The following is a 25,443-nucleotide window of genomic DNA, read 5'->3' on the forward strand; positions in this document are numbered from 1 at the left end:
TACTTATCGGCCATATTTCAGCTCTAGTCTATAGTATAATTATTAGATAAAATGTCATTATTTTCTTTTCCATGTCATTCATTCCTAGGTCCAGTTGAGCATTAGTCGATGCTGTTCGGTTAACAATGGAAAGCAGTGGCTGTGTAACTTTTGCTGGAAAACTTAAGGATTTGTAAGAGTTTTCTCTGTCCTAGAGTGCAAATGTGTAAGAGATGGCGAGAGCAAATTTTTAACAAAATTTGCATCCATTATCTAAGCTGTTCTCTAAAATGACTGTAAGATGCCCATTTTAAATGCATTACATAAGCCAGTAGCAGATGCAGTACAAAGCTTCCCAGATGCAGCTGTCAGTCAATGTAAGTGCAGGGTGCAGCATTCATTTGCAGTTTCAAACACCGGCTCTACAGAAATAACTCAGACTGGCAGAATCAGCCTTCTCTCTGTGTGTTGCACTTATGCTGATCGACAGCATGTTTAACTGAGGATCTTCAGGCCCGTGTTGAGAGTTTATTAAAGATTCTCATAGACCTGCTTTACCTGTAAATATCTTTAAAACCTGGTTTATTTAGTAACTTGACACTTTATAAAAATACATGGTTAAATCGGTTAAATCCAAAATACCTCAATATGTTTGCCGATATTTAAGTAACATGCCAAGTGAACTGAATTACAATGCTGAAGTCAGATATTCTGCTTTGAAAATTTGCGTTATGTGCTGAAACGTCTGTCTTTGTTTTGGTTCTTTTAACCAGCCCAATGCCAGAATCGCCAATTGTAATTCAGCACCCTGGGTTGCCTTGATGGAAAGCAGCGTATTTCATTCATTCATTCAGAAAGGCTCTCAAAGCATGCGTCTGTGACCGAATTGCGACTTCTAGTGGGCAGTAGCAGAATATGAAATGAGACTCAGATTCAGAGTTCCAAATGAGGTTATTAATTAGCAAATAATATTAATATTAGGAATGTAGACATTAGGTGAGCAGGTTACATTGTAATCCCATGTTCAAACAACACGCAATGTGACTAGATTTGCAGTGATAAGCAATTTGGCTGTTTACACCAGACACAGCACGAAAGAAATTTACACGTAAATACAGCCATTCAGAAGTACAGCATATGCACTCACTTACAAAATGGTAAGGTTTATAATCTAATGAATGCATATTAAACTTTAACATTAAATGTAGATGCTGATTCACTAACGTGTTGTTTCACAGTTATTTCTAAAGTTTAATTTCTAATGTTTTTTTTTTTTTAGTTTATCCGCTGCTGTTTTCAGTAGTATGGCAATAAATGTCATTTTAAAATGGGATTTAAACTCGCATTGTTACAATTTAACACTGAATAAAGCACATGAGGTGTACCTGAGGTGATCATTTTCAGTTTGTCCTGTTCAGCTGCAAAAAATAGAAGCTGTTTTTTAGTATTCGAGGTGTTGGTTAGAAAACAAACTTCTTATAATATGGAAAATATACACTTTATCAGATGCCTTTGCTTTTATATAGAATACCATTTAAATCAGCCTTTAGGCTCGATCTTCAGACTTTCTCCTGTTGGTTGTCAATCTGGCAACCTGCGCTTGCAGGTGTCAAACTTATATAATGCACCTTTAAGGATACGATCAGAGACTAATTGAGAGAGCTGTTGTCATGTATGATTATTAAACAGATTGTGTCAGTAGTATTTTGACTAGTCTTATTTTTACTGAGTTACAAACATTCATATTGTCACAGAAATACAGGCATTACAGTTTATAGTCAGGCTGTAAACACATGACCGTCTTCCATAGAGATCAAAATCACAGTTTTAAAGTCTGTGAAATTAAAATGTGCAATATTAATTTTGCTAGCACATAATGCCATTCTTTTGGTGGACTTTCATATATTATAAGGGACTGTCAGTGTCAATAGCTAATATATCTTTTTTTGTTTTTAAGTTTGTTTTCTACATTGATGGGTCTTCTTGCTGATTGTGTTGTTATCAGAACTTTCTGTAATTAAGTATTTTTGCATAAAAAGCAATATGAGTAAACTATGAATCTGCACACAAATATATTTATATTTAGATTTCTGCATTTGCTGTTATCCAATGTGAAATACATTACTTTATATTGGGCATACATATCATTGGGTAATGTAGTCTCTTGAGTTTTGGTCTTTCAGTTTGGTATTTTCACTGGATTTTTTATTTTCTATGTACATTTTTTTCTTTTAAATTACATTTAGGCTGTTTTTTGTTTTTGATCGACTGTCTGATGGAATATTAAAAAAATGTTCTGTTAAAAAAAAAAGTACTTTTGTAATTACATGTTTCTTTGAAAACAAAGACAAAAATGTGAAAACACATTTTGGCTGTTTAATTCATGCCTTGTTTTGTAATGAATAAATTATAGGGGAGAAAAAAAAACGAACGTAACAAACTGCATACTTGATCATACAATGAAATTGCATCCTGACCAGTTAAATATATGATTTGGTTCCTCTGTTTTTCTTTCCTCATAAATAGTGGAGCCTTTTGAATAAAACAGTCCATGGGATTGCCTTTATTTTTAGATCTGGAACCCTAAAGCGTGTTTTGACAGGAGAACTCATGGATAAAGAGCCACAAGATGCTTTTCATGTCTCGCATGTGTGCATGTGGCATCAGTTTGAATGGCATCTAGACCAACCCTTGTGTTTCTGTGTGTGTGTGTGGCGTGTGACGTCTGCCATTCATAATATAGGCATGCGTTTGTGCCTCTGTGGAAACCCTGCTTCACATCAAAAGCAGAAAACATTGCAAGGATGGCACAATAATTAATGACTGAACAAATTATTAAACAATGAGGCAGTGCTCTGTCTATTGTTTGAGGTCTCAGAGATCACAAGGTCATAATTTGAAAATCTATATTAGAGATTTGTTTATATAAAATGTTTATTGCTAATGCATATTTCCTCTATTTTTAGTGTACGATTGTTTTGTATCATCTGCAAAAAATGCTAAAATTTAATAAGTCATACTGTCCTCTTTTTTTTCCCCCCTGAAATGATTATTCATTTGTAATGATATTAATGTTTTGCCTAATTGTTTTATGCAATGCCCAGTTACTCTTATTTGTTGTTATTTAAGAAAAAGAGTTTTATTAGCTCATTAGCTTTTAATTAGCTAACTAACCTTTTTTATTAAAAAAAGTTATCTCTTGTTATTGCTGGTGTTACTGCTCAAAATGATAATACTTCCACATGAACCAGACTGGACCCTTTTCACATTTCCGGGTTTCTCAGTAGGAAGTCTTCATAGTTGGGTATCCGTGAATGGAAGAGTACAACAATTTATTTTTTTACAATTCCATTTGCTAAAATAATAAAAGAAAAACTCCTTAATGGTGTTATCAAGGAAAAAATGAAAGAATTGTGAGACTGATGACAACAGCCAGAAGAAAGAACATTGTCAAATTTATTGTCCTGCCCCTATAGACGCTGCAGTAGAAACACCTCACACAAGCAGTAACTCGTAACTAGTATTTTGAAGCAAATATGTTATAATAGATATGTAAATGCATATTGTACATACATTAAAAAATCGGTGTTGTAATGCAAGAACACTAGGAAAAAAATTGGATTGCATATCCTAACTCCTAATGTTGCTAGTTAACACAATGCATTTTCTTTTAACATCCCATAATCTCTAAAATATCCACCTCTACCAAATGGTAACTATGTCGGTTTATGATAAAAGTACCAGAATTGTTAAATATACTATGAAAAATCTGAAAATATAACCAATTTATTTAAAACATGATCAAAATAAAGCATTTTGCATACTAAATCACCTTTATTTTTTTGAAGTATGCTATACAATTTCACATTCTCATTTAACAAGTCAAAATATGGTCAACCATTTGATAGAGCTGTCAGTTATGGGTTAATGGGTTTATGTTTTTGCATTCCATGTAGCATGGATCAAATGTATTAATTAATTAGGTCCCAAAGTGTACACAGCTTTAAAAAAAACAACAAGACAAGACCTAATGTAAACACGTTGTGACAGAATAAGAATGTAAATAACACCATTCTGAGTTTTCCAGTTCCAGAAATAAAACACTATCAGTCTTAACAGAACATGAGGGTCTAAAACTTATCAGCCGTTATGCAGTTTCTGACCTTATCATTTTTAATCTAGTCTCTCAGGATTTTTTTTGGAGTAAAGTGTGAAGCATTTCTCCTGAAAAAAAAAACTGTAATTAGTGCTGCTGTGTCAGAGCTCCTCCTTTCCCCAATTGTTCCAGGAATTAAGAGGTGCCTAAAAAATTGTGAGTTCTGGAAGCCTGAGACGCACACACACACACACACACACACACACACACACACACACGGTTTGCTTGTGCAGTATACTGTTTTTTTGCCAGTGATTGTGACAGTTGGAGCTATTTAGTAATTTAGAGAGCTGCGATTAGACACACACTGATTATATACACACTGATTAAGCTCATCGTGAGTGTACACACACTGATTACACAGAGATTTCACACACTCACGGATGCACACACACTTTCATGAGCTTGCTGGTACCCTGTAAAAAAAGGTCATGTAGGGCAATGATTATTACAGAGATGAATTCTCTGTCACACATGTATTTTATACAGAATCAGGTATTGTATTGCAGAAACATTCAGGCATGTGTGGTTTATAAATGAGAAAGTGAGTCAAGCTTATGTTTTGTTCTTGGGAAGATGTACATCCAGACAGACCACAGGGATCATGACACTATAGACGTTTCAGATGAAAGGCCTAAATTGTATATTGCTTTCTATATGAAAGCAAATGTGCAGCTTGCACACATAAAGTGGTGAAAATTGATATGATTTGGTTCTTATTCATTCTTTATTTGCTGAAGAAATTGTGAAATTATGCAGTAAAAGTCTAATGAAAAATTAAAAACCCTCATTTGAATTCTCTTTAGTAACTGTATACAGTCAGTAACCTTAAATAATATGCAAAAAAAGTGAAAATTTTAATTAATTTATTTTCCTCGTGTTTACCTTGAAGCAAAAATAGGCGTTTTAGTGTTCTATTAAATATGAGATGGAGAGTTTTAAATTTGCAGTATGAGATTTCAGTAATTAATTTAGGCCTGACAAAATCTTGTGACAGTTTCTGGTGTTTCGTTCTGTTGTAGAAACTTATGATAAGGGCAGGAATAAGCTAAAGCAATGTGAGTGAAAAGTTTGTAAATTTCATGGTTAAGTCATGGTTAAGTCATGGTAAATTTATTATTAAAGATTATTTTTGTCATTTATTTTTTGCTCATGAAAATGTATTCTTTACATACAATATTAAAGCTGTTACACTATTTTTTGAGGCTTGAAATTCCTAATTGCATATTGCATTCAGTATATGAACTTGCTTTTACAGCTAATTTAGATGGCAGGTAAGAAAAATGATGTTCCCCGTGTACTATACACTCATCGGCTGCAGTTCAAACTGAGCATCAGAATGGGAAACATTTCAAACCTTGAGGTGGATGTGCTACAGCAGCAGAAGTCCTTTATGACCACAGTGTACCCATCTTCTGATGGCTACTTCCAGCAGGATAATGCGCCATGTCATAAAGCACGAATCATCTCAAACTGGTTTCTTGAACATGACGATGAGTTCACTGTACTCAAATAAACTCCACAGTCACCAGATCCCAATCCAATAGAGCATCTTTGGGATGTGGTGGAAAGGGTGATTCGCATCATGGATGTGCAGCCGACAAATCTGCAGCAACTGTGTGATGCTATCATGTCAATCTGGAGCAAAATCTCTGAGGAATATTTGCAGTACCTTATTGAATCTATGTCAGTTCTGAAGGCATAAAGGGGTCCAACCCGGTACTAGTAAGGTGTGCCTAATAAAGTGTCCGGTGAGTGAATATACCAGTATTTATGGCTCCAAACCATTTTGTATTTCTTATATTGACAAATCATTAGTAAAAAAGTTGCATTCTTTTGTCTCAGAGTAGTATAACTCGCTGTTAGAGTCTAGAATAGAGGATTTTCATCAGTGACTCATTTCCGATGACATCTGCTGACTATCTCAAACAGTTAAATGAGCTCTAATTGGCTTTTATATTGCTATTTGCTGAGTGAACTCCTATTTTGTTGTTTGTGATGAGAGGAAAGCCCTTGGGTTTGTGAGTACGTTTTCTCTCTCTTTTTTTGTTCTTCTCACTTTATCCTTGTCACAGGCGACTAAGCAGAACATTGAACGTGACAGTGCACTTTAGTTTAGGCAGAAAAATGAGCTTTGGGTTGCCAGCTCCTCCAAGTCAGTTTCCCTGCAGCGGAGGTTCATTAACTCCAAAGAAAACAGTCAATTTCATTTTGTGCACTATGACGCCAGTGCAGGTCCTTGCACGTCACCGTCCCAATTTCTTCATTACTTCCTCTGTGGAGAGCTTGAGTTTTGCTGTATTGATAAAGCCAACAGTGTTTTTTGGGCTGGTTGAGGTTTGCTGTTTTGAATTGAGTCTCTGTGCCAAATGAATGCTTCAGATGTGTTATATGAATGCAAAATCAAATCTCACATTTCGTTTGAGGTGTTGAAATCGGGTTTATTAAAAGAAAGTGATTTGTCAGTCTGTTGAGCGTTGTCAATGTATTTGCATTTTGATTGTTCTGTTCTCTGCTTGCATTTTTTTTTCAGCTTAATTTTTGTTTTTTCTTTACATCAGTTTCTTTCTTAAATGCTACTTAAAACACAACAGTATATATTTAATTTACTGCAGATATGTTGACCGTTCATTCCGCTGTGGTGACCCCTGACTAATAAAGGGACTACGCTGAAAAGAAAATGAATGAATTATGTAACAAATTATTTTGCTATTCTATTCATCCAAAAATAATGAATAATTGCCACAAAAATATTGAGCAATATTGTTTTCATCGTTGATGATTATTTTAAATGTAGTTGAGGGTCAAATCATCATATTTGTCATGATCGCCAGTTGGCATGGGTCGGTTTAAGATTCTGACAGTATGATCATTGTGGATAAAAATATCACAGTTTCACAATATTGTGATTACTGCTCTAAAATATATTCTTTTTAAATGTCTGGGTAAAAAACAACGTTTTCTCTTTTAAGAACAATATATTTTATTTTGAGAAACATAATATTTTGGAAAATTAAACATGTCAGGCTAGATGAATTATTGACTTTTGCTGTCTTCATTTGTTTCAAAAACAGATTTTTTTACAAAATAAAATGGCATAATTTCTGCTGGAGATACTGTTGTTCTAAAAACAAACAAACAAAAAGTAAATAAAAAATATATACCTAATGAACGGTATTGCAAAAAATTTTGATGGTTTTAAAACCTTGACTTTTCCATACCGTGGCATACCTTAAAAACAGTTGTCGTCACATGCCTAATCACCAGCAATCTAGGCTTTGCTGATCAATGGAAAACATGCATTATCACCTGGACTACAATTTTGCCTCTATATGTACTACAAATCCCCTAAGTCATTGCTCCAATCACTCCTGGTACAGCTGACAGTCATCCAAACACTGACACACCCATACACAGCTGGTAACTCATCATGGACTATCTCGACTATAAATTTACCTCTTCAACACGCACACATTGCTGAGTCTTGTTTACCCTGCACAGCACTACAAAGCGTTTTCCTTGTTTGTCCTGCTGTGTTTTGACCCTTTGCATAATTTATTTCTGTTGTCTCGTTGCCTAGCCCGACCATTAACCTGTGTTTTGACCACGTATTTTAGATTATCCTTATGCTACTGTTTGCTTCTGTCTTTTGACAATTGCCTGCACGACTACTCTTGCACGTGGATCCCCAACTTTATTTTCAGCTTCCTTTGTGACAGTACTAAACTGATTAATGATTTTAGGATCAACTCCAGAGAATCTAGAGCAGAAGTTTTAAAACTGAGCTTCCCGGAAAAAAAAATTAAATATAAAAAAATACCAATAACTAACATTAGAGAGTAAAAGTGTAACAGAGTAATAGATTAACTAGGCCTGTCGAACCAGCAACCTTCTTGCAGTGAGGCGATTGTGCCATTGTGCCGCCCTGAATTATTATAGAAATAAAGATGTATAAAAATTCTGAATGAATTTGTTTTAAAAATAATCATTACATTTTTACTGTATTTTTTATCAAGTAATCAAGTAAGTTTTTTTTTTTTTTTTTTTTTACAATTTTCCATAAAAAAGCAATTTAGAATAATTATATAAAAACTGTGAAATATCACCATTCAAAAAAGCACGTCAGTCAGCACAACAGCAGTTCTGCTTTAGAGTGCGAGGTTGTGTTGGTCAATATCAGCAGAGCTCCAGCATGTCCTTGTGTTTGGACTGATCAGCACTTCTCTCTGATTGGCTGTGTTGAGTCTGATTTGACTTCTTAGTTCAGTCAGTGTGTGATGTCTGTTCTGTGCAGGGAAACCTTGGAACCGCTCTTGCATGAAATTTCTCTCCCTCTTTCTTTCTCTACTTCTTGATTTCAGGCCCTCTCTTTCTCTCTCTCTCTTTTTCTCTCCGATGGCTCATCTGAATTGTGAGCGTAGGTTCTACATCTTGATTAGCATTCAGAGGATGTGGTGTTGAGGATGCATAGTTTGGGCTGAAGAACTGAATTGCTGAAGTAAAGCTGGGTGTTCAGCAAATGTTGAACTCACCTGGCATTCTGTTTCACTGCAATTCAGAGTGACATGGTTTTATTAGCTATAATTAATCTACGCTGACATAATTATTAATTTAATGCACACACTTTAGCTTTGTTTATGTAGTGCAGGTTTTAGTTTAGTAAAATGAACTGTAGTGTTGCTCTGTTCATTTGAACTAAACTTCACAGAACAAACCAAAAAGAGGACCTGATTTCACAAAATGACAATAAAAAAGAGAGAATGCTCAAGTACAGTTATAGTTTTGGCCTTTAAAGTTCAGTAGAGGCATTGGAAAGCATATCTTTGTAGTAGATCTTTATTGATGTGTGTGGTAGAGAAATTCTTACTGCTTTGACTCCTAGAGATTTTATAACTATTCACTTTAAGTTCTTACTGACGAAATGAATAGCAATCTCAATGTTTTGGGTGTACGTTAGAGTTCATTACAAAATATTTGTCATAAAAATATGTTTTTGTTGTAGTCACATTGTATGTGCAGAATCTGTCTTAAAATGCTAAGCAAACCAGGATCATTTTTCTTGTTAGTCCAGGCCAAACGAACCCCCTTCTCAGCAAAAAATTATAAATGCACAATTTTTGTAAACATGCACAATTTTGGTGCAAATTAATACAGGTTAGGGGCTTATATGTAACTTTAAAGCATTAATTTAGCATTAGCTTTTTTGGGGGTGTTAATAACATATATGGCTTTGTCCCAGTGTTTTCCTAAATGTAACATGAAGGTATTAAATTAATCATTCAAACTCAAAAATAAAATATATTTACACTCAGAAATAAAGGTATAAATCTATTACCTGGTTGGTACCTTTTTCAAAAGGTTCACTTTTGCACCAGGTGAACATTAATATCTTTAGGCAGTGCTTAATTTGAGCTGGATCTTGACGGTAGTCAACATGCGCAAGTTAAACAAAAGTTGTTTAACTATTAGCCCTCAACAATATTTTTAGCCTATCGGCTTTCTTAAGTTTACAATCACTCTCATTGGTTAGTGATTGTTTTGCACGCAGTGAGCAGCAAAATAAACAATGGCATAGTGGCCTACCTAAATAATATTTGTATTTTCAAAATGGCAAAGAGGCAGTCAAGCATATTTTCATTTTTAAAACCACAAGTAAATCTGACAATGAGCCTGATCAAAAGATATCTCAAGAAGATTGCTTGAATTGAACAGGATTAGCAAGAGACAGAAGCAAAGTGATCTGAAATCACCCAGAAAACATGAGAGAGGAGGTAACTACAGGCTCTTCTTGAAGATTAGTTGGTCATTTAATTATTTGTTTTTCACTTGGCACATAATGGTGACGTGAACTGAATAGTGATTGTTCATACAATTTATGTTTGGCTACATGTTTTTATTTTTCATGACTGACCTATGATGCTATAAGGCACAAAATAAAGACCGTTTAGAAATGTGATGCTTTTTTTTGCTTCCTAATGCCCCAATATAGTGAAGGAAACACTGACTATACTGTGAGTGGGCGCCGTCTTTCGGATGAGACGTTAAACCGAGGTCCTGACTCTCTGTGGTATTAAAAATCCCATGGCACTTCTGGTAAAAAGATCAGGGGTGTAACCCCAGTGTCCTGGCCAAGTACCCTCTATCGGCCCTTAACCATCATGGCCTCCCAATCATCCCCATCCACCGAAATGGCTCTGTCACTTTCTCTCCACTCCACCAATAGCTGGTGTGTGGTGAGCACACTGGCCCTGTTGTCCTGTGGCTGCTGTTGCATTATCCAAGTGGATGCTGCACACTGGTGATGGTGTGAAGAGACCCCCCCCCCACCCATGATTGTGGAGCACTCTGGGTGTATGGCCATACATGAAAAATGCGCTATATAAATATACATTACATTACATAGGTTTTGTATCTTTATTTCTGAAAGTGTGTATTAAGGAAATTTGTTGAACAGAAAATGTGATATTTTGAAAAATGTTGGTTTACTCAAAAGTGATATGGCTTGACTTTGATTATATTTTTCCCACTATAGAAGTCACCAATTTCGAACATTAGTGGAGTACCAACTTTTTTTAAAACTATTTTTCTTCTTTTGCGCTTAATATTGGGAAGAAACAGTCTGTCAAATGACAGAAGTATAATCTTTTATTAGCGTAATCTGTCTCTTTTTAAGAAAGGTTGAATATTTGGACAGAGAAAGTCTTAGCTGTGGTTTATGTTAAAGATACAGCTTAAAATAGCAAATTGAGGCTGTCTCTCTCCTGACTTCAGGATGCATAAATACTGTGCTGCATCTCCGGCAGCTGATTGCTAATATGAATTGTTTAGACTCTGTTCTAATCAGATTTCTCACTTATCTTATTTCATAAATGTTAATCCGTTTCCTGTAAGCTTCCTCCGATGAGCTTAATATAATTCATGGAAGATGGAAGGCATTTATTTTGGGAAATGAGGGATTGTGACAAACATTCTTCATTTTTTTTCTTTCGCACACATTCTACACTTTCTCTCCCTCTCTATCGCATTTAATCCCTCACACTTACAAATGCTTATTTTTATGGTTTAAAGCTAACAGTACTCTGTCTACTTCATTTTATCTCTGCCAACACAAGTGATAATTTTCCACCTGATCGGTTAATAAGCTGTTCTTTTGTGTGCTTTAAGCCTCTGCACACCTGAATCCTCGAGTTTAAATAAGTGTAGCTTAGGCTTGCCCAAAAATTCTATTCTATTCTTTTTAATGTGTTGGATGTTGTTGTTGTTGTGAATGCTAATAATAATGCATTTACAGTATATTTTACTTGGCCAAAAAATCTTATATTCAATATTTGTTTTGTGATGTATGGATGTTGTTTGGATCTGGGAATGCTGAGAAGTTATATCCCTATACATTGATTCTATTCTATTCTATTCTATTCTATTCTATTCTATTCTATTCTATTCTATTCTATATATTCTTCTTCTAAATGTGTTGAATGTTGTTGTTGTTGTTGTTGTTGTTGTTGTTGTTGTTGTTGTGAATGCTGATAATAATGCATTTACAGTATATTTAGCTTGGCCAAAAAACCCTTTTATATTCAATATTTTTTTTTTTTGGGATGTATGGTTGTTGTTTGGATCTGGGAATGCTGATAAGTTATATCCCTATAGCCTGGTTCTATTCTATTCTATTCTATTCTATTCTATTCTATTCTATTCTATTCTATTCTATTGCTCTTCCAAATGCTTCAAATGTTAGGTCACCAATCAGAGTCAGAAGTAAACTATTGTCAATAACCTATGCAAATATGCATAAACACCAGCATTGGTGCATATACTAAACAATGTTGCTTGCCAGTTGGCTAGTAACTCAAATTTGATAACTTGTAAAAATGCCCAAGTATGTGATTGGGTTTAGTGTGATTATAAAATCGCAAAAACTTTATTACAATGATAATATAATATTCAATTTGATGTGCAGCATTGTAAACTTTTCACAGGAGCAGGTGATGATAAGAGTATTTTCAGTGTTTTGGAATAGCTTAGTCAGACCTTTCCAACTGATCATTTGAAATGTTTTGTAAATCTCTTTATAACAAACGTGTTCGTTTAAATTAGTCATTTTACCAATGTTCTATAAAAATAAAAATTTAATTATTATTGTAATTATTATTGTTACATAAATTATTATTATGAAATACTTCAGTCAGATGTTAGCTTGCCATGCCACCAAATTATTTGAATATTTAATTATTAAATATTTTGATTAAACCAGTAAAGCATGTGGTATTTATTAGTTCTGAAAATGCTCTATTGACATCTGTGCTCTCATACCTAGTGGTTTTTCTGATTAAACAGATTGTAAGCTCTAAGTAAAGGCTGAACAGGACAGTTGTGTATCTGTGGTACTAGCTGTGTCAGACTGTCTAGTAAATAGTCTAGTGCTCATACCACCCTGCCACTAGATGGCAGCCTCATTCTAATCTTCTTTAGAAGGGTAAATCTGTTCTGCTTGGCTGCAGATGTGAAATGCAGTGAAATGGAGATTGATTTATGGTGTTTTATTTTAAATTCGGCATAACCATAAAATATGAGCAACATCAGAGGCTCACAGTGTGAAGGATACTTGTACAAAAAGAAAGAACTTTTCAAAGTCAAACACCATTCAAAGCTTTTCTGCTTAGAGCAAAAATTATTAAACTTAAATGCACAAACAAAATCAAATGGTTTGCTCATTTAACACCCCGAAGCTTATGATGATTACATATTTGCACATTTTCAAGGTTACCTAAAGGGATAGTTCACACAAAAAAAATCGGAATTCTGCATATTTAGTGGGTACCAGCAACCAGCTTTCTCTCTTATGTTTTCAACAGAATGAAGAAACTCGTAAGCGTGTAAAACCTCATGAGGGAGAGTAAATTATGATGTAATTTCCATTTTTGTGTGAACTATCCCTTTAAATAGTGTTTTAAACTGCAAATAAATGGCATCATAACTTCCAAAATCACCTGTGAGAGAAATACAGATTCATATCAGAACAAAGTCTTGATTTAATTACATCTGACTCCACATCCATGTACAGAAAACTCTCCTGTAACAAACACTTTTCACAAGGATGACAGAGTATTTTATGTTTACAGACACCTTGTTTTCTCGAAGTGAACAAATTTGTGCTTTAATCTTCTGTTTTGGCTTTATTCTCCGCTTGATGCTAAGAAATTCTCTGTATGAAATTTTTCACCCTTACACACACACATACACACAGCAGGCAAAGCTGGAGGCCACTCAATGCTTTCTAGACCTGACAGTCCCTTCCTGTAATTAATGACTGTTTAGACTGCATATGCATTCATGCATCCTCTCATTTTCTTTCTTTAGCTCTACGTATTTCTCTCCCTTTTCTCCTGATGCCTTTATCTTTCTCTCCACCTGACAGGTGCTTCTGAGCATAGTGCATCAACGCTGCTGTATCCTCCAAGACAGGAACACAGGTAAAAACCACACACCTGCCATTCAAATGCAAGCCTCAGAGCCAGAAGCCCTTTGTTTTTTCAAATGATTTGTAGACAGATGCTGATCTAAGAGTTTGTGCGTGTTAGACAAGTTTGTCTACATAGTTTTTTTTTATACAGAATTGATTTAGGCAGGTCTGACTCCAAAAAGTCTGAGATGGCAAGTATTGGTCTTCAGATGTGGCTCCAGCTTCACACTGGGCCGAAAATAGCACAAAAATTACTTGGAAAATCAAAATTTGGAGCACAACACGTATTGATTCTGAGTAAAGGTTTAATGGAGGGAAGCGACTGATTTGATGACTGAGTGTGTTTGGATTGTACCTGTGCTTCTTGCACTTACAGCTTCATCCATTTAATAGTAACCATTTACACACATTTTAGATAATTAAGCCTAGCGTTTGTGAATACTTGGCAGTGTAATGGATGGACTGGAGGGCTTTAAAAGCTAAAATGGATCGCATTTGTTAACTGTACACTGGAAAAGTCTGTTTATAATGGAATTTTTAGTGAAGAGGCAGTTTACTCTTTTTTTTTCTTTTTTTTTGATGAACAGCAATTATGGTTCAGCTTTTCCTATTTTTTTAATGTTTTTTTGTACACTTTGAGGCACTGAGCATATTTGTGTATAGAACAAATTTTTTTTTCCTGTACAGCAAACATATTAAAACCAAAACAAAGATACAAAACATATAAGATACAGTATAATTAGTGTATTATCCACATTAATTTTGTCAATATTGCACATCCTTGCATATAAGTAGCTTGAATATAAAAAGAGTGAAGAAAATAAACTGGAAATGACTGTGAGCATTACAATCTCCTACCCTTGCCATGAAAATCTAGTGATGCAGTACTGCAGCCTCATCATAATCATCATAACATCTCTATTCTTGTGAAGATTAAGTATCCTGATAAATGTGAAATATTTTTTTTTGCTCTCATTATACATTCCGGTATTGTGTGTGTGTGTGTGTGCTGATGACAGTAAGGGCATGTGTCAGAACAAAGCTTGATAAACAAGCGTGCATAATTTTTACATAAAATACCAAGTGGATTTCTCTGCTGGGGCATTGACGAATCTCTTTCACAGAACACAGAATGAGTTTACAGACTGAACCAGAGGTGCATGTTTTAATTAGATAATTGAAGAGCATGATAGATGCTAGAATGATTTTTTTAAAAATCATGAGTTTCATGTTTTGTGTTGTAATATGCAGTAATTTTTCACTTTACTGTATTTTTTGGGATATTTGTATTATTCAGGACACAACTTCAGGCCAAATTTAGAGGAGCTTGCTGTGTTTTAAAATTGAAGTTTTCATGCTGATTTTGGTCAGCCTTAGACATGTCATGTGATGTACATTTTCTATTTACCTAAGAAATAGAAACAGAATGAAGAAACTCTTAATGATGAGATCCATCAATGATGATTCCATGTAGTGTGTAACACAGCTCTAAGTGAAGTGAAATATCTAGCGAAGGCTTAAATCTGATATTACAACGTGTTTAAAACTATTGATTCATCTACAAAAGAGTCAACTCATTGTGTTTCAAATGAATCATCTTGATATCGAGTCTTTAGCCGTGCTGGCGTGACGTGGATATGGGGAGTCATGGTAAAAAAAATATATATATAAAAATTACTGCAAAGATTGTTGCTGCAAATTTGAGAAAGCCAGAACCAAATTAGTCATGCAAGGACACAAAATGTCATGCAAAATCCTTGATTGACTCAATAACCACTCTGCCAAGTTTGGAGGTTGGTAGTTTTTATTCCCAGTGGATGTAGAGCCTCTGAATGAATTGGTAGAGTTTGCACCAGTGCTGTGGCCATGGTTTCATCCTGTTTCTATGGAGACAATGCAGATTGTGTCAGAATAGGTCCACTATCAACGCCTACCATCATTTTACATCCTGGTCTAAAAGCCATTTTACCTGATGCATCTTCACCATTCACGGGCCCCATTAGAAATTTCCGCTTTGGCCTTTGCTTTACTGCTGATCTCAAACTCCAAGCTTTTGAAGGTGGCCACCACAGAACTTCCCCTCATTATGCAAATTGATGTCCGTGATTTTCCCCTCGCTCAGCCTTGTATGGACCTGTTGTGAGGCAGGAAGCAGCATCTGTGAGTATAAAGACACTGGCTGCTCTCTCTCTACCATATGAAGAGAAAGACAGATGCTTATGCTGTATGGAGCAGCTTCTGATGACGCAGAAGAAAACATGCTTGCTTTTGGCAATGAGCTTACAATTCAGAAATAACAGGAATTCAAGGCTCAGTGAGTAAGATTCAGTTATAAATGCCGTGAAGCCTTTAAGAGTGCAGAGAAATGGAGTGTGAGGTTATTTTTTTTCTTTAAAGCATGACGGCTAACAGAAGCCACCCACACGACTCTCTAGTTTTACAGATGTGGATGGCCGTGATAGTCAGATACAGTATCATGGCATGAGAAAAGTGGCATGCAAACACCAGAGCTTTGTGGTGGATCTGTAAAATGAAGAGGCAAAGCCTCCGCTTTGTGCTTTTTTTCAATATATATTTCAGTTCCATTGATGTGTGCAGCAGACAAAGTTTTCAACAAACTGGACAAAATGGTAACAATTCGTTTTACAAAAGTTGTACTTGCTATAGTAATTACAAGTAATCATGCATATTATCTTGCATTCTAACCATAAAGGGTATATTAACACGTGGCGTATTAACATGTGTCCGTAGTAACGCGTATAATCATATCAACAAGACAGGACGTGCGCAAAGCAACTGAGATTAAAAGATCTGTTCGGCTTACTGTGATCATCAATCATCATCTAATGTGATCAAGAATGAGTTTTGCAGTTTAAAAATGTGCTTGTTTGTACTGAATTACAGTGATTTTTACCATCTTTACTTTATCACCACAGCCGCATATCAGTACAATTATAAAACAAGATTCTTTAAGTCTGGCTTATACTTCTGGGTCGAGTGATCAGCGTGACCCACGGCGCATGCATTGTGTCTTGTCATGCATTTATACTTCTGTGCGCTGTTTGTGTTCCTCTGCAATAACACTTTCAAAACGCTAGCTGGCAGTGAGGTGTTTGTGATCCTCTGTGTTGAGTTTCTTTGCTGGTGTTTTGTTTTTTCTTGCTTCCTCAATGTACAAGTTGCTCAAACTCGCTCACTTTGAGACTGGAACCAGCAGCCGTGCAACACCTTTAATCATAAGGTAAAAAAACACAAAACAAAAGTTTCTATCCTTCACGGGACTCAACACTTGTAAACAATCGCTCGGGCTCGCACGTCTCTCTGTCCCTGTCACACTCGTCAGCGCTACCAAGCCGACCTTGCGCTACGCATTGTTGCGGCGTGTAGTTACATTTTTTTTGACAGGTGCATGCATAGGCTGTGCCGTACCATATGCATGCACTTGACTCAGAAGTATAAATTAGCCTTGAGTCCCGGATTGTGGATATTAAATCAGGTTTATTTTGTACATTTATCATTACAGATATCTATAAAGCAGTGGATAACATTGTGTGTGACTCATCGTTGCAGAAAAGCTTAAATTAACTCCACAATCCATCAAATAATCATTGGGAAAGTTCTTACTGTAGTATTTCTCAGAAACATTATGTGAGATCTGTTTCCTTCATGTCTGTCACTGTGCTGTTTGTCTGATACAGCTGAGGCAGAGATTGAGGCACACTCTGACAGGCACGTGGGAACGTTGCTCAGGGAGAACTACCATTAAAGGCACAGACAACAAATACAGCTACATTGTGTTCAGAGCAGAAAATCCAATATTCTAATTGTAATAAATAATCTGATGGGTGTTTTGAGCTGAAACTTTACAGACACATTCTGGAGACAAAAGAATAAATCCTAAATCTTGAAAAAGGAGTAAAATAGGTGCCTTTTTACTATAAAGTAAGAACATTTAATTAACTGTAATATTAGTCAGTAGTTAAATGAATAGTTAAACTGTAACAAGGACATATTAAAATAAGGTGTAATCAAACATTGGTGTATAGAATTCATTTTCATTAAATTTTACATAGAATGTGAAATGCTCTGAATGTGATGACTAAACTACAAGGGACTAATATTTTCATGTAAAATGTTCCCTAGTGTTCTGAAAAAGAGTTTCAGTACACCATAATTTGTTTGCATGCAATATAAATTGTTCAGTACAAATACAAGGCAATGGCAACCAAAAACTTGAAAGTAAAAAAAAATCAAAAACAAACAGGAGCTCAGTGGTGTGAAGTAGCAAATTACAAATACTCAAATGACTGTAATTGACTAGTTTTTCTCAAGAATTGTAATTTACTAACTAGGTATAAAAATGTTTACTTTTTCTTTCCCTTAAATATGTGTATAGTGCTGTATAAGTACTTTTATTACTTGCCTTCAACCTGCAGTCACCAATTTATTTTTTCTTGTCTGTGGGGTCGAAAATGTACAACCTAAATTCAACCAAATATTGGTCTAATGATGTTACAGCTTGATGTTGTGTGGACGTTACCACTATGATGTCTATCGGATGTTGGTTTTTGGTTGCCATACAATAAATGTCAGTATTTGACATCAATATGATGTTGTTTCAAGATGTTGGGTGGAACTTAGATTTTGGTCAATTTCTAACACAAGTTAAGATCAACCAAATATCAACGTCATTTGATGTCGTTATTAGACATCAAAATAAAATTGTACTTAGATGTTGGCTAGACATTAAATTTTGGTCACCTGACATCACAACCTAAATCTAACCTAATATTAACGTCTTATGACATCGTGTGCCTTCTGCGCTTTTACTAAATGGACTACAGAATGTTACGTTTACACATCCACAGATAACATGTATTTAAGAATCAGCATTTTACAGCGTAATACTTACTACTCTTGAGTACTTTTAAAAGGGCTACTTTTTACAATTTTTTTGAGTAATATTGACAACAGATACTTTTACTCGCACTACACTTTTAGGCAAGTAATAGTACTTTTCCTTAGGTATAATTTTTCAGTACTCTTTCCACCACTGCAGGAGCTAAACTAAATTTATTGTAAAAAGGAACACTAAAACCTCATGAGAATCCAGTGAGCTCATTTTTTGTGAATAACATAATAAATATATAATAAATAAACCCTAATACCCAAAACTTAAAGTTGAAAACTTAAATAACCATTATTAAAAAAAACCTATTCACATTCTGGAACTTCAGTCTTCCAAAGCTTCTTTAATATCTCCATTTTTCACACTCACAAAGTTCAAAAACGCCTCCCAGATATTACAAAATTCAGAGGATTTTGTTCTTATTGCACATGTTATGCTTGATTTATAAATTTAGTCTTAAAATGTAATGCATTTATTATATTTTATGTTACTTTGTTTTAGTATCTGAGTTTTTGTTGCAGAAAACCCACCTGCTTTCCTCACATATGTGTTTAAGAGACTCCTTCCTGGTTGTTTGACCTCAAAATGGACTCATTAGTTCTTGAAGAATGTTGCACGCCTGCGGCTGCTTTTGCCCTCAGACTGGTGAATGACTCAAGGTGTGTTTGTGTGTGAGGCATACTCTGTTTTTAATAACCATCTTAATATTTCAGCATTTTGTTTCCCTGTTTAAATTTCGGTGATTTGGAATCAAGTCAAGTTAAATCTTGTGTGCATATTTAACAACAGAAACTCGTTCAATAACAAAATTTTCCACTTGTTCTTGTGAATGATTTTTTATGTATGCTAATGTTTTGATTAGTCTGCAGAGGCGCAAGGTTTATCAGGAAAGTTTTTTTTGGAATTGCTGATGTTCCACAAAACTTTTCGTGTGGCCCTGCTTTGCATTCTTCGAAGAGCGTTTGTATTGATTTCTTGGTCCCTGAAGGGGTTTTGTATGCTCTCTCTCCTTCTCTCTGTCTGATATAAAGATTGCATTTGACAGAGAAAACGCTCTCCTTGCTTTCTCTTCGCTCTGTGTCACGGTTATTCAGATTTTAGGACTTCAGTCTGCAGTGTTATTCTTTTATCAGTATGTAGTGGGAGTCCTGCGAGCTAATGAAAATTGCTATAGAGAAACAAGTCTGTCCTGTGTATTATGCCCAAGGTCTTTTTTTCTCTCTCCAGAAGATGCACTCTGGAAATCCAAAGGAGGGTTGGATAATATAAATAAATCTTAAAAAATGCGCAACATATAGTGTGATGATTTTTATCCATTTTTTTAAATTTGTCATTTAGAGTAAAATTGTATTTACTGTTTAATCTTTTGTAAAAAGAAAAAAATAAATAAATTTAAATATACATCAAATATTTCAAATATTTCCCAAATTATGTTTAACAAAGCAAGGATTTTTTGCAGTATTTCTTATAACATTCCTTTTCTTCTGGAGAAAGTTTTATTTGTTTTATTTCAGCTAGTAGTTGAAATTTTTTTTTTTTTTTAAGGTCAGCATTGTAAACCCTTTTAAGCAATATTTGTTTTTGGATTGTCTACAGAACAAACCTTTGCTATGCAATGACTTGCCTAATTACAATAACCTTCCTAATTAACCTAAATAAGCCTTTAAATTGCATTATAAGCTGATTATTTAGGAGGGCTAATAATTCTGTCTTCAACTGTATGTCTATATATATATATATATATATATATATATATATAATAATAATATAATAACGCAATAGCACACAAGTAGCAGTGCAATATGCCTGTATATCAGCACTGGTGGAAGGAGTGTGTTGGCTCAAGGGTGCAGGCCTTAGTATCCCACCAGTGCCGATATACAGCCATATCGCACTGCTACTCGTGTGCTATTACGTTTATACAACAGTTCAACAGCACAGTTCATGTATATATGTATATAAAAAAGCAAATCAAACATGGAGAGTCTCAAATCCTTTTGTACGAGGAACTACTTTCTTCCGCCATTCCTTCGCATCTGCAGCTGTCAGAACAGCAGAAACCATTATTAATTTACCAACTACACTTTAGAGCTAGTATTTAAATGATTCTCTAAAGTGATGACAAAACAGGTCATTTTTTGGCTCACATTTTAAGATTATAATGCTAAACGACATGAAATGCCATCATTCTAAAGAGATTTCCCAGTATTTCTCTCTTGCAATTAAGATTTTACAATAATTAACCATGAAAAAGACGCCATCTAGTGGCAGAACATCAACAGTCTTTTTTTTGGTCTGCTCGGACAGGTTGATGGCAATCGATGCACTGAATCTGATGCTCCGAAATTATAAATATTTTAAAATAGGAACTATCCTTATAAATAAATTGCATAGTTGCAATCTAAACGACTACATTCTCGAAAATACTTTAAATGTTTATATATGTCCTTTAAAATTTGTTCGGTCAGTTGTTAGAATTACAGTACCATACATATTGCTTCAATAATTTATTTAGTATATTGTGGATGAAATGCTCAGCCAGTGCACAAAAGCTGGACAGAGTAGTTTTCTGAGGATGAGTAAATAAATGGAATGATGGGGAAAGGAGAAGAGAGGTGCATTGCCTCAGGAGTGGTTGATTCCTCCGATTTGATGGCAGGATGAGTATTATATTGAGGTGAAGAGGTGAAATCAGATTTTTTTTTTGCATGAAGTCACACTCAGTAATATGCAGTGAGTGGCCAGTCCTCAGAAAATGACAGCTAACCAAACTCTGTGCTTGTGTTCATGTAACCTTATGTAACCATACTTTTAAAGTATAACTACTTTGGCTAAATAGTCATGTCCAATTTTCTCTTTTGATTAGTTTTTCATCATTCATTGACCCTCATGTCTGGCCTTCTAATCACTTATATCACCTGCAGAGCACAAATGGAGACATTTTGCATAGTGTCAATGCTGCTTTCTTCCTTTTTGGAAGTGACCTATTAACCCTTTGACATGTACGATTACATCATTGAGATTAGTCCTAGCTTGTTGCTGGAGTGTATGACAATCACCATTAGATTAGACCATTCGATACACCACACGATCAGTTGCTAAATTTAAAACTGCTTGTGCTGAGCCAGAGAAAGACAAATGCAGTGCTTGTCAAAAATCTCAATTTATTATTCTTTTCTAACCATTTTTTTTTTAGGTTTCAGATATTTAAATGCACATGCGTACTATAAAAATTTAAAGTATGGTTTGTAAAATACAATCTGATATCTAATGAAATGGCAACACTAATTATTGGTAAAAAATAATCGTGCTGTGTGCTTTATACTTATCACATTCACATTGTTTACATTGTTCGTTTTCAGTTAAACAGCCACATATTCATTTATTTCAGGAGAAGTTGATGAATTAACATGTTGTAAATTCAGCAGCTGTAATCTCTCCAACCCAGCCTGATTCTGAAAATGCACTGCTATATACATTTCAAGAGAGCATCAATATCATCCCAGGAGGTACATTATTTTGCAGTTTTTGTTTTTGCAAATCCACCAGAAGGCACTGTGCATGATTTTTGAGATCTGAAATTTCTCGCGCAAGTGCCATTCGCACCTGTTGTTCTCATGTAAATCCACCAGAGTCAGTGCTGTCGACTAAATTACTGACTAACTGACAGACTGATCGATCGACTCACCCACCCTCTTCCTCTCCTAAATCCAACCAATAGTGTTTTCAACTCAACTGACAGTTTTAAAAAGCAATCCAGAAAAAAGAAAAGCCCTCGGCTGATTTTTACAACGTTTTCAGATATTTTTTGGCTTGTTTTTGTCTTACCCGCTTTCTCAAACCGTTCTTCGCTGGACTTGAACCCTGTTGCCATGGTCAATTCCTTTCTGCATCTCTAGTCTGCCAACGTACATGGCGAGCTAACTAGATAAACTGGTAATAGCTGGAAAGCCATCCATACGGAAGTAAGCTGTCAGCTGGTAAGGGCGAAAAGGAACAACGTCATATATACGTATTTAAATGACGTAGCGTTCGTTTTAAAGATGAAATGCAGCCATACATACTTCTGGCTACATAATACACGATCTCCAGAAATGTATATAGGGCTTCGGTATGTTGCATCTCTCCATTGCAGCGAATGCTAACACGAGGTGGTGCCCATTATCCGATACCGATCAAATAATATAATCTTCAATAAGCTGTTTAAATTTCAAAATGCTCAAAAGGAAATCCCCGTCTCTACTCAATATTCTATTTCAGTTATAAATGCATTACCACAAAATGGAGTAAAAGTCACTGCAACTTTCAGTTCAAACAGACTTTAAAGTGATTTTGACACAGAAAGTATTTAAGTCGATTGTAAAAACCTCACAAACAAAATTAGGAACTTTTTAAAATGGCATAAAACATCACTTAAATATTCATTGCATTTAATTTTGCATCCATTCTTTTGATTCATCTATGCATCTATGCAGATACACCCATCTGCAGGAGACGTGGGAAGCAGCGTCCACCTGCACTGAAGTAATAGGGTGTTTGCGGGGAGAGGAGGATGAAATCACTTTCATGCACAGGAAATTAGAGAGCAGAGAGCCTGACATGGTTGTGTTTGTGTGTTTGACCTGCCTGAGTCAGAGATCTGAGCTGATGATGAAAGAGATCAAGACTCCATCACACGGCTCATCTGCAGCGCTCGGCAGACAACACACATTGCTGCTTCCTGCTGGAGATGTTTACTAGTTTAGACATGCAAATCAGGGAACAATGGGACAGTCTCTAAGGTTTAGATATTACAGAAAGAAGTCAGATAGGTGAATCAGCATGATCTGTTCATAGAGCTTGAAGGGCACCAAAGGGGCTGCAGTGAAGATGATTTGGGTCAGTGATGATGTTGTGTGGCCAAATACATCAAGCATTTTTAAAAAAAAACGTTTTTTTAAAAGATTAGATTTATTTAATAAAAAAAAAACCAGTAATATCGAGGGAACTGTTTTTATTAATATTTCCTAATTTATTATTTTTTAAAATTGATTTTAAAGTATTTATTTCGTAAAATTTAAAGCTCAATTTTCAGCATCATTACTCCAGTCTTGGTGACACGATGGTGCAGTGAGTAGCACAATCACCTCACAGCAAGAAGGTCACTGGTTCAAGCCCCGGTTGGGTCAGTTTGCACTTCTGTGTGGAGTTTGCATGTTTACCTCGTGTTTGCGTAGGTTTCTTTCATGTGCTTCGGTTTCCCCCACAAGTCTAAAGACATGAGGTATAGGTGAATTGAATATGCTAAATTGGCCGTAGTGAATGGAAGTGTATGGGTGTTTCCCAGTGTTGGATTGCAGCTAGAAGGGCATCTGCTGGGTAAAACGCTGGATAAGTTGGCGGTTCATTCCTTTGTGGTGACCCCTAATTAATAATGGTACCAAGACGAAAAGAAAATGAATTAATGAATTACTCCAGTCTTCACAGTCTATCACATGATCTTTTGTAAATCATTGTAATAGTATTTGTGCATTATAAAGCACTTGATTTATGTTTTATTTTTGTGGAAATCATGATATTCACATTGTTCCATTCATTCATTTTCTTTTGGCTTAATCCCTTCATTCATAAGGGGTCGCCACAACGGAATGAACCGCCAACTTATCCAGCAAATGCCCTTCCAGCTGCAAGCCAATACTAGGAGGCATTCACACAAACACTCATAAACTACGGCCAATTTAGGTTATTCAGTTCACCTACCTCATGTCTTTGGACTGTGGGGGAAACCAAAGCACCCGGAAGAAACCCGGGGAGAACATGCAAACTTTAAACAGAAATGCCAACTGACCCAGTTGGGACTCAAATCAGCGGCCTTCTTGCTGTGAGATGACAGTGCTAACCACTGAGCCACCCTGTTACCCCACATTGTTCCACTTTTTGACTATTTTCAAAATATTACAAAGATTTTATAAATGTATTTTCTGTAACTTTTTAAAACCGTGCACATGTCAACCTGCATAACCATATAGAGATAATTAGACATGTATTTTGAAAAGAAAGCTGACAACTTGTAAGGTGTACAATGGGTGTCCTGTTGAGGAACGTTTGAGGTCACCATTGTTTGGAGCTGCTGGAGAATGAGTTTATATGTGAAACATTGATTGCATATGTAAAACAAACATATGAAATTATGTCTGTGAGAAGCTTTCAGGAAGAGTGAGTGACGTTTTATAAAATTCAATGTACCATCATGGCAATGCATGTAAATACTCAAGAAATTGAATCTATGAGAGATAACTTTGGTGTGAAAACATACTGAATCTCTCAGTAAAAGGAAAACATCATAAAATGAAGGAAGTTCAAACTAGAATACCTAGAGGTGGGGAGAGAAAATCTGTATAAAGAATGGACAGAACATAGAACACTTTAGATTTGTCCTGGGAGAGACTGTAGATGGGTTTGCTCTGGACGGTCAAAGCGAACAAAATCTTCACTTCCTGATTTTTCACCTTTATTGGCATTATAATGGAGATTAACAGACAGGAAAGTATGTGGAGCAGAGAGAGGGGAAGGATTGGCAAAGGACCTCGAGCCAGGAATCGACCTCAGGTCCCTGCAAGCACCTGGATGCTACATGTCAATGTACTAACCACTAGGCTATTGGCGCTGACTTACTTTTTTTATGTGCAAAATGTATGCGCATCTTGGCATTTCCATCAGCTTTTTTGTGCGCATATCCAAAATATATATTTTTTGAAATTTAGAATAAAGAAAAATGTAAATTTTCATTTGCAAAAACAGAACCACAGTTTTTAGATATTTTTTTTTCAGAGAGTTTTTTTTGCAGATAAACTCTTTAATACTAAATGTAAAAACATGATTTCTGAAAGCTACTAAGAATCTCCAGTTTTATCAACTTTCATAAATCTTAATTTTGCTATTGTATCCTTCAGTGAC

The 25,443-nt window shown here is 35.4% G+C and overlaps 1 protein-coding gene across 7 annotated transcripts in view; it reads left to right on the plus strand.

Moving 5' to 3' along the window:
- dlgap2a (discs, large (Drosophila) homolog-associated protein 2a) overlaps nt 1–25,443 on the plus strand; it is a 249,872-nt gene that overhangs the window by 2,231 nt on the left and 222,198 nt on the right. For all 7 annotated transcript variants that reach the window (XM_087290537.1, XM_087290539.1, XM_087290543.1 and 4 more), the window contains exon 2: nt 13,554–13,608. Coding sequence is in view for 3 of the 7 variants with exons in the window: in XM_087290543.1 (XP_087146669.1) it covers nt 13,554–13,608 (55 nt within the window). In the remaining 4 variants the exon portion in view is untranslated. The remainder of the gene's footprint in view (nt 1–13,553; nt 13,609–25,443) is intronic.

This window comes from Danio rerio, chromosome 17 (assembly GCF_052040795.2).
Source record: "Danio rerio strain M-AB ecotype USA chromosome 17, GRCz13ab, whole genome shotgun sequence".
Taxonomy (NCBI): Eukaryota; Metazoa; Chordata; class Actinopteri; order Cypriniformes; family Danionidae; genus Danio; species Danio rerio.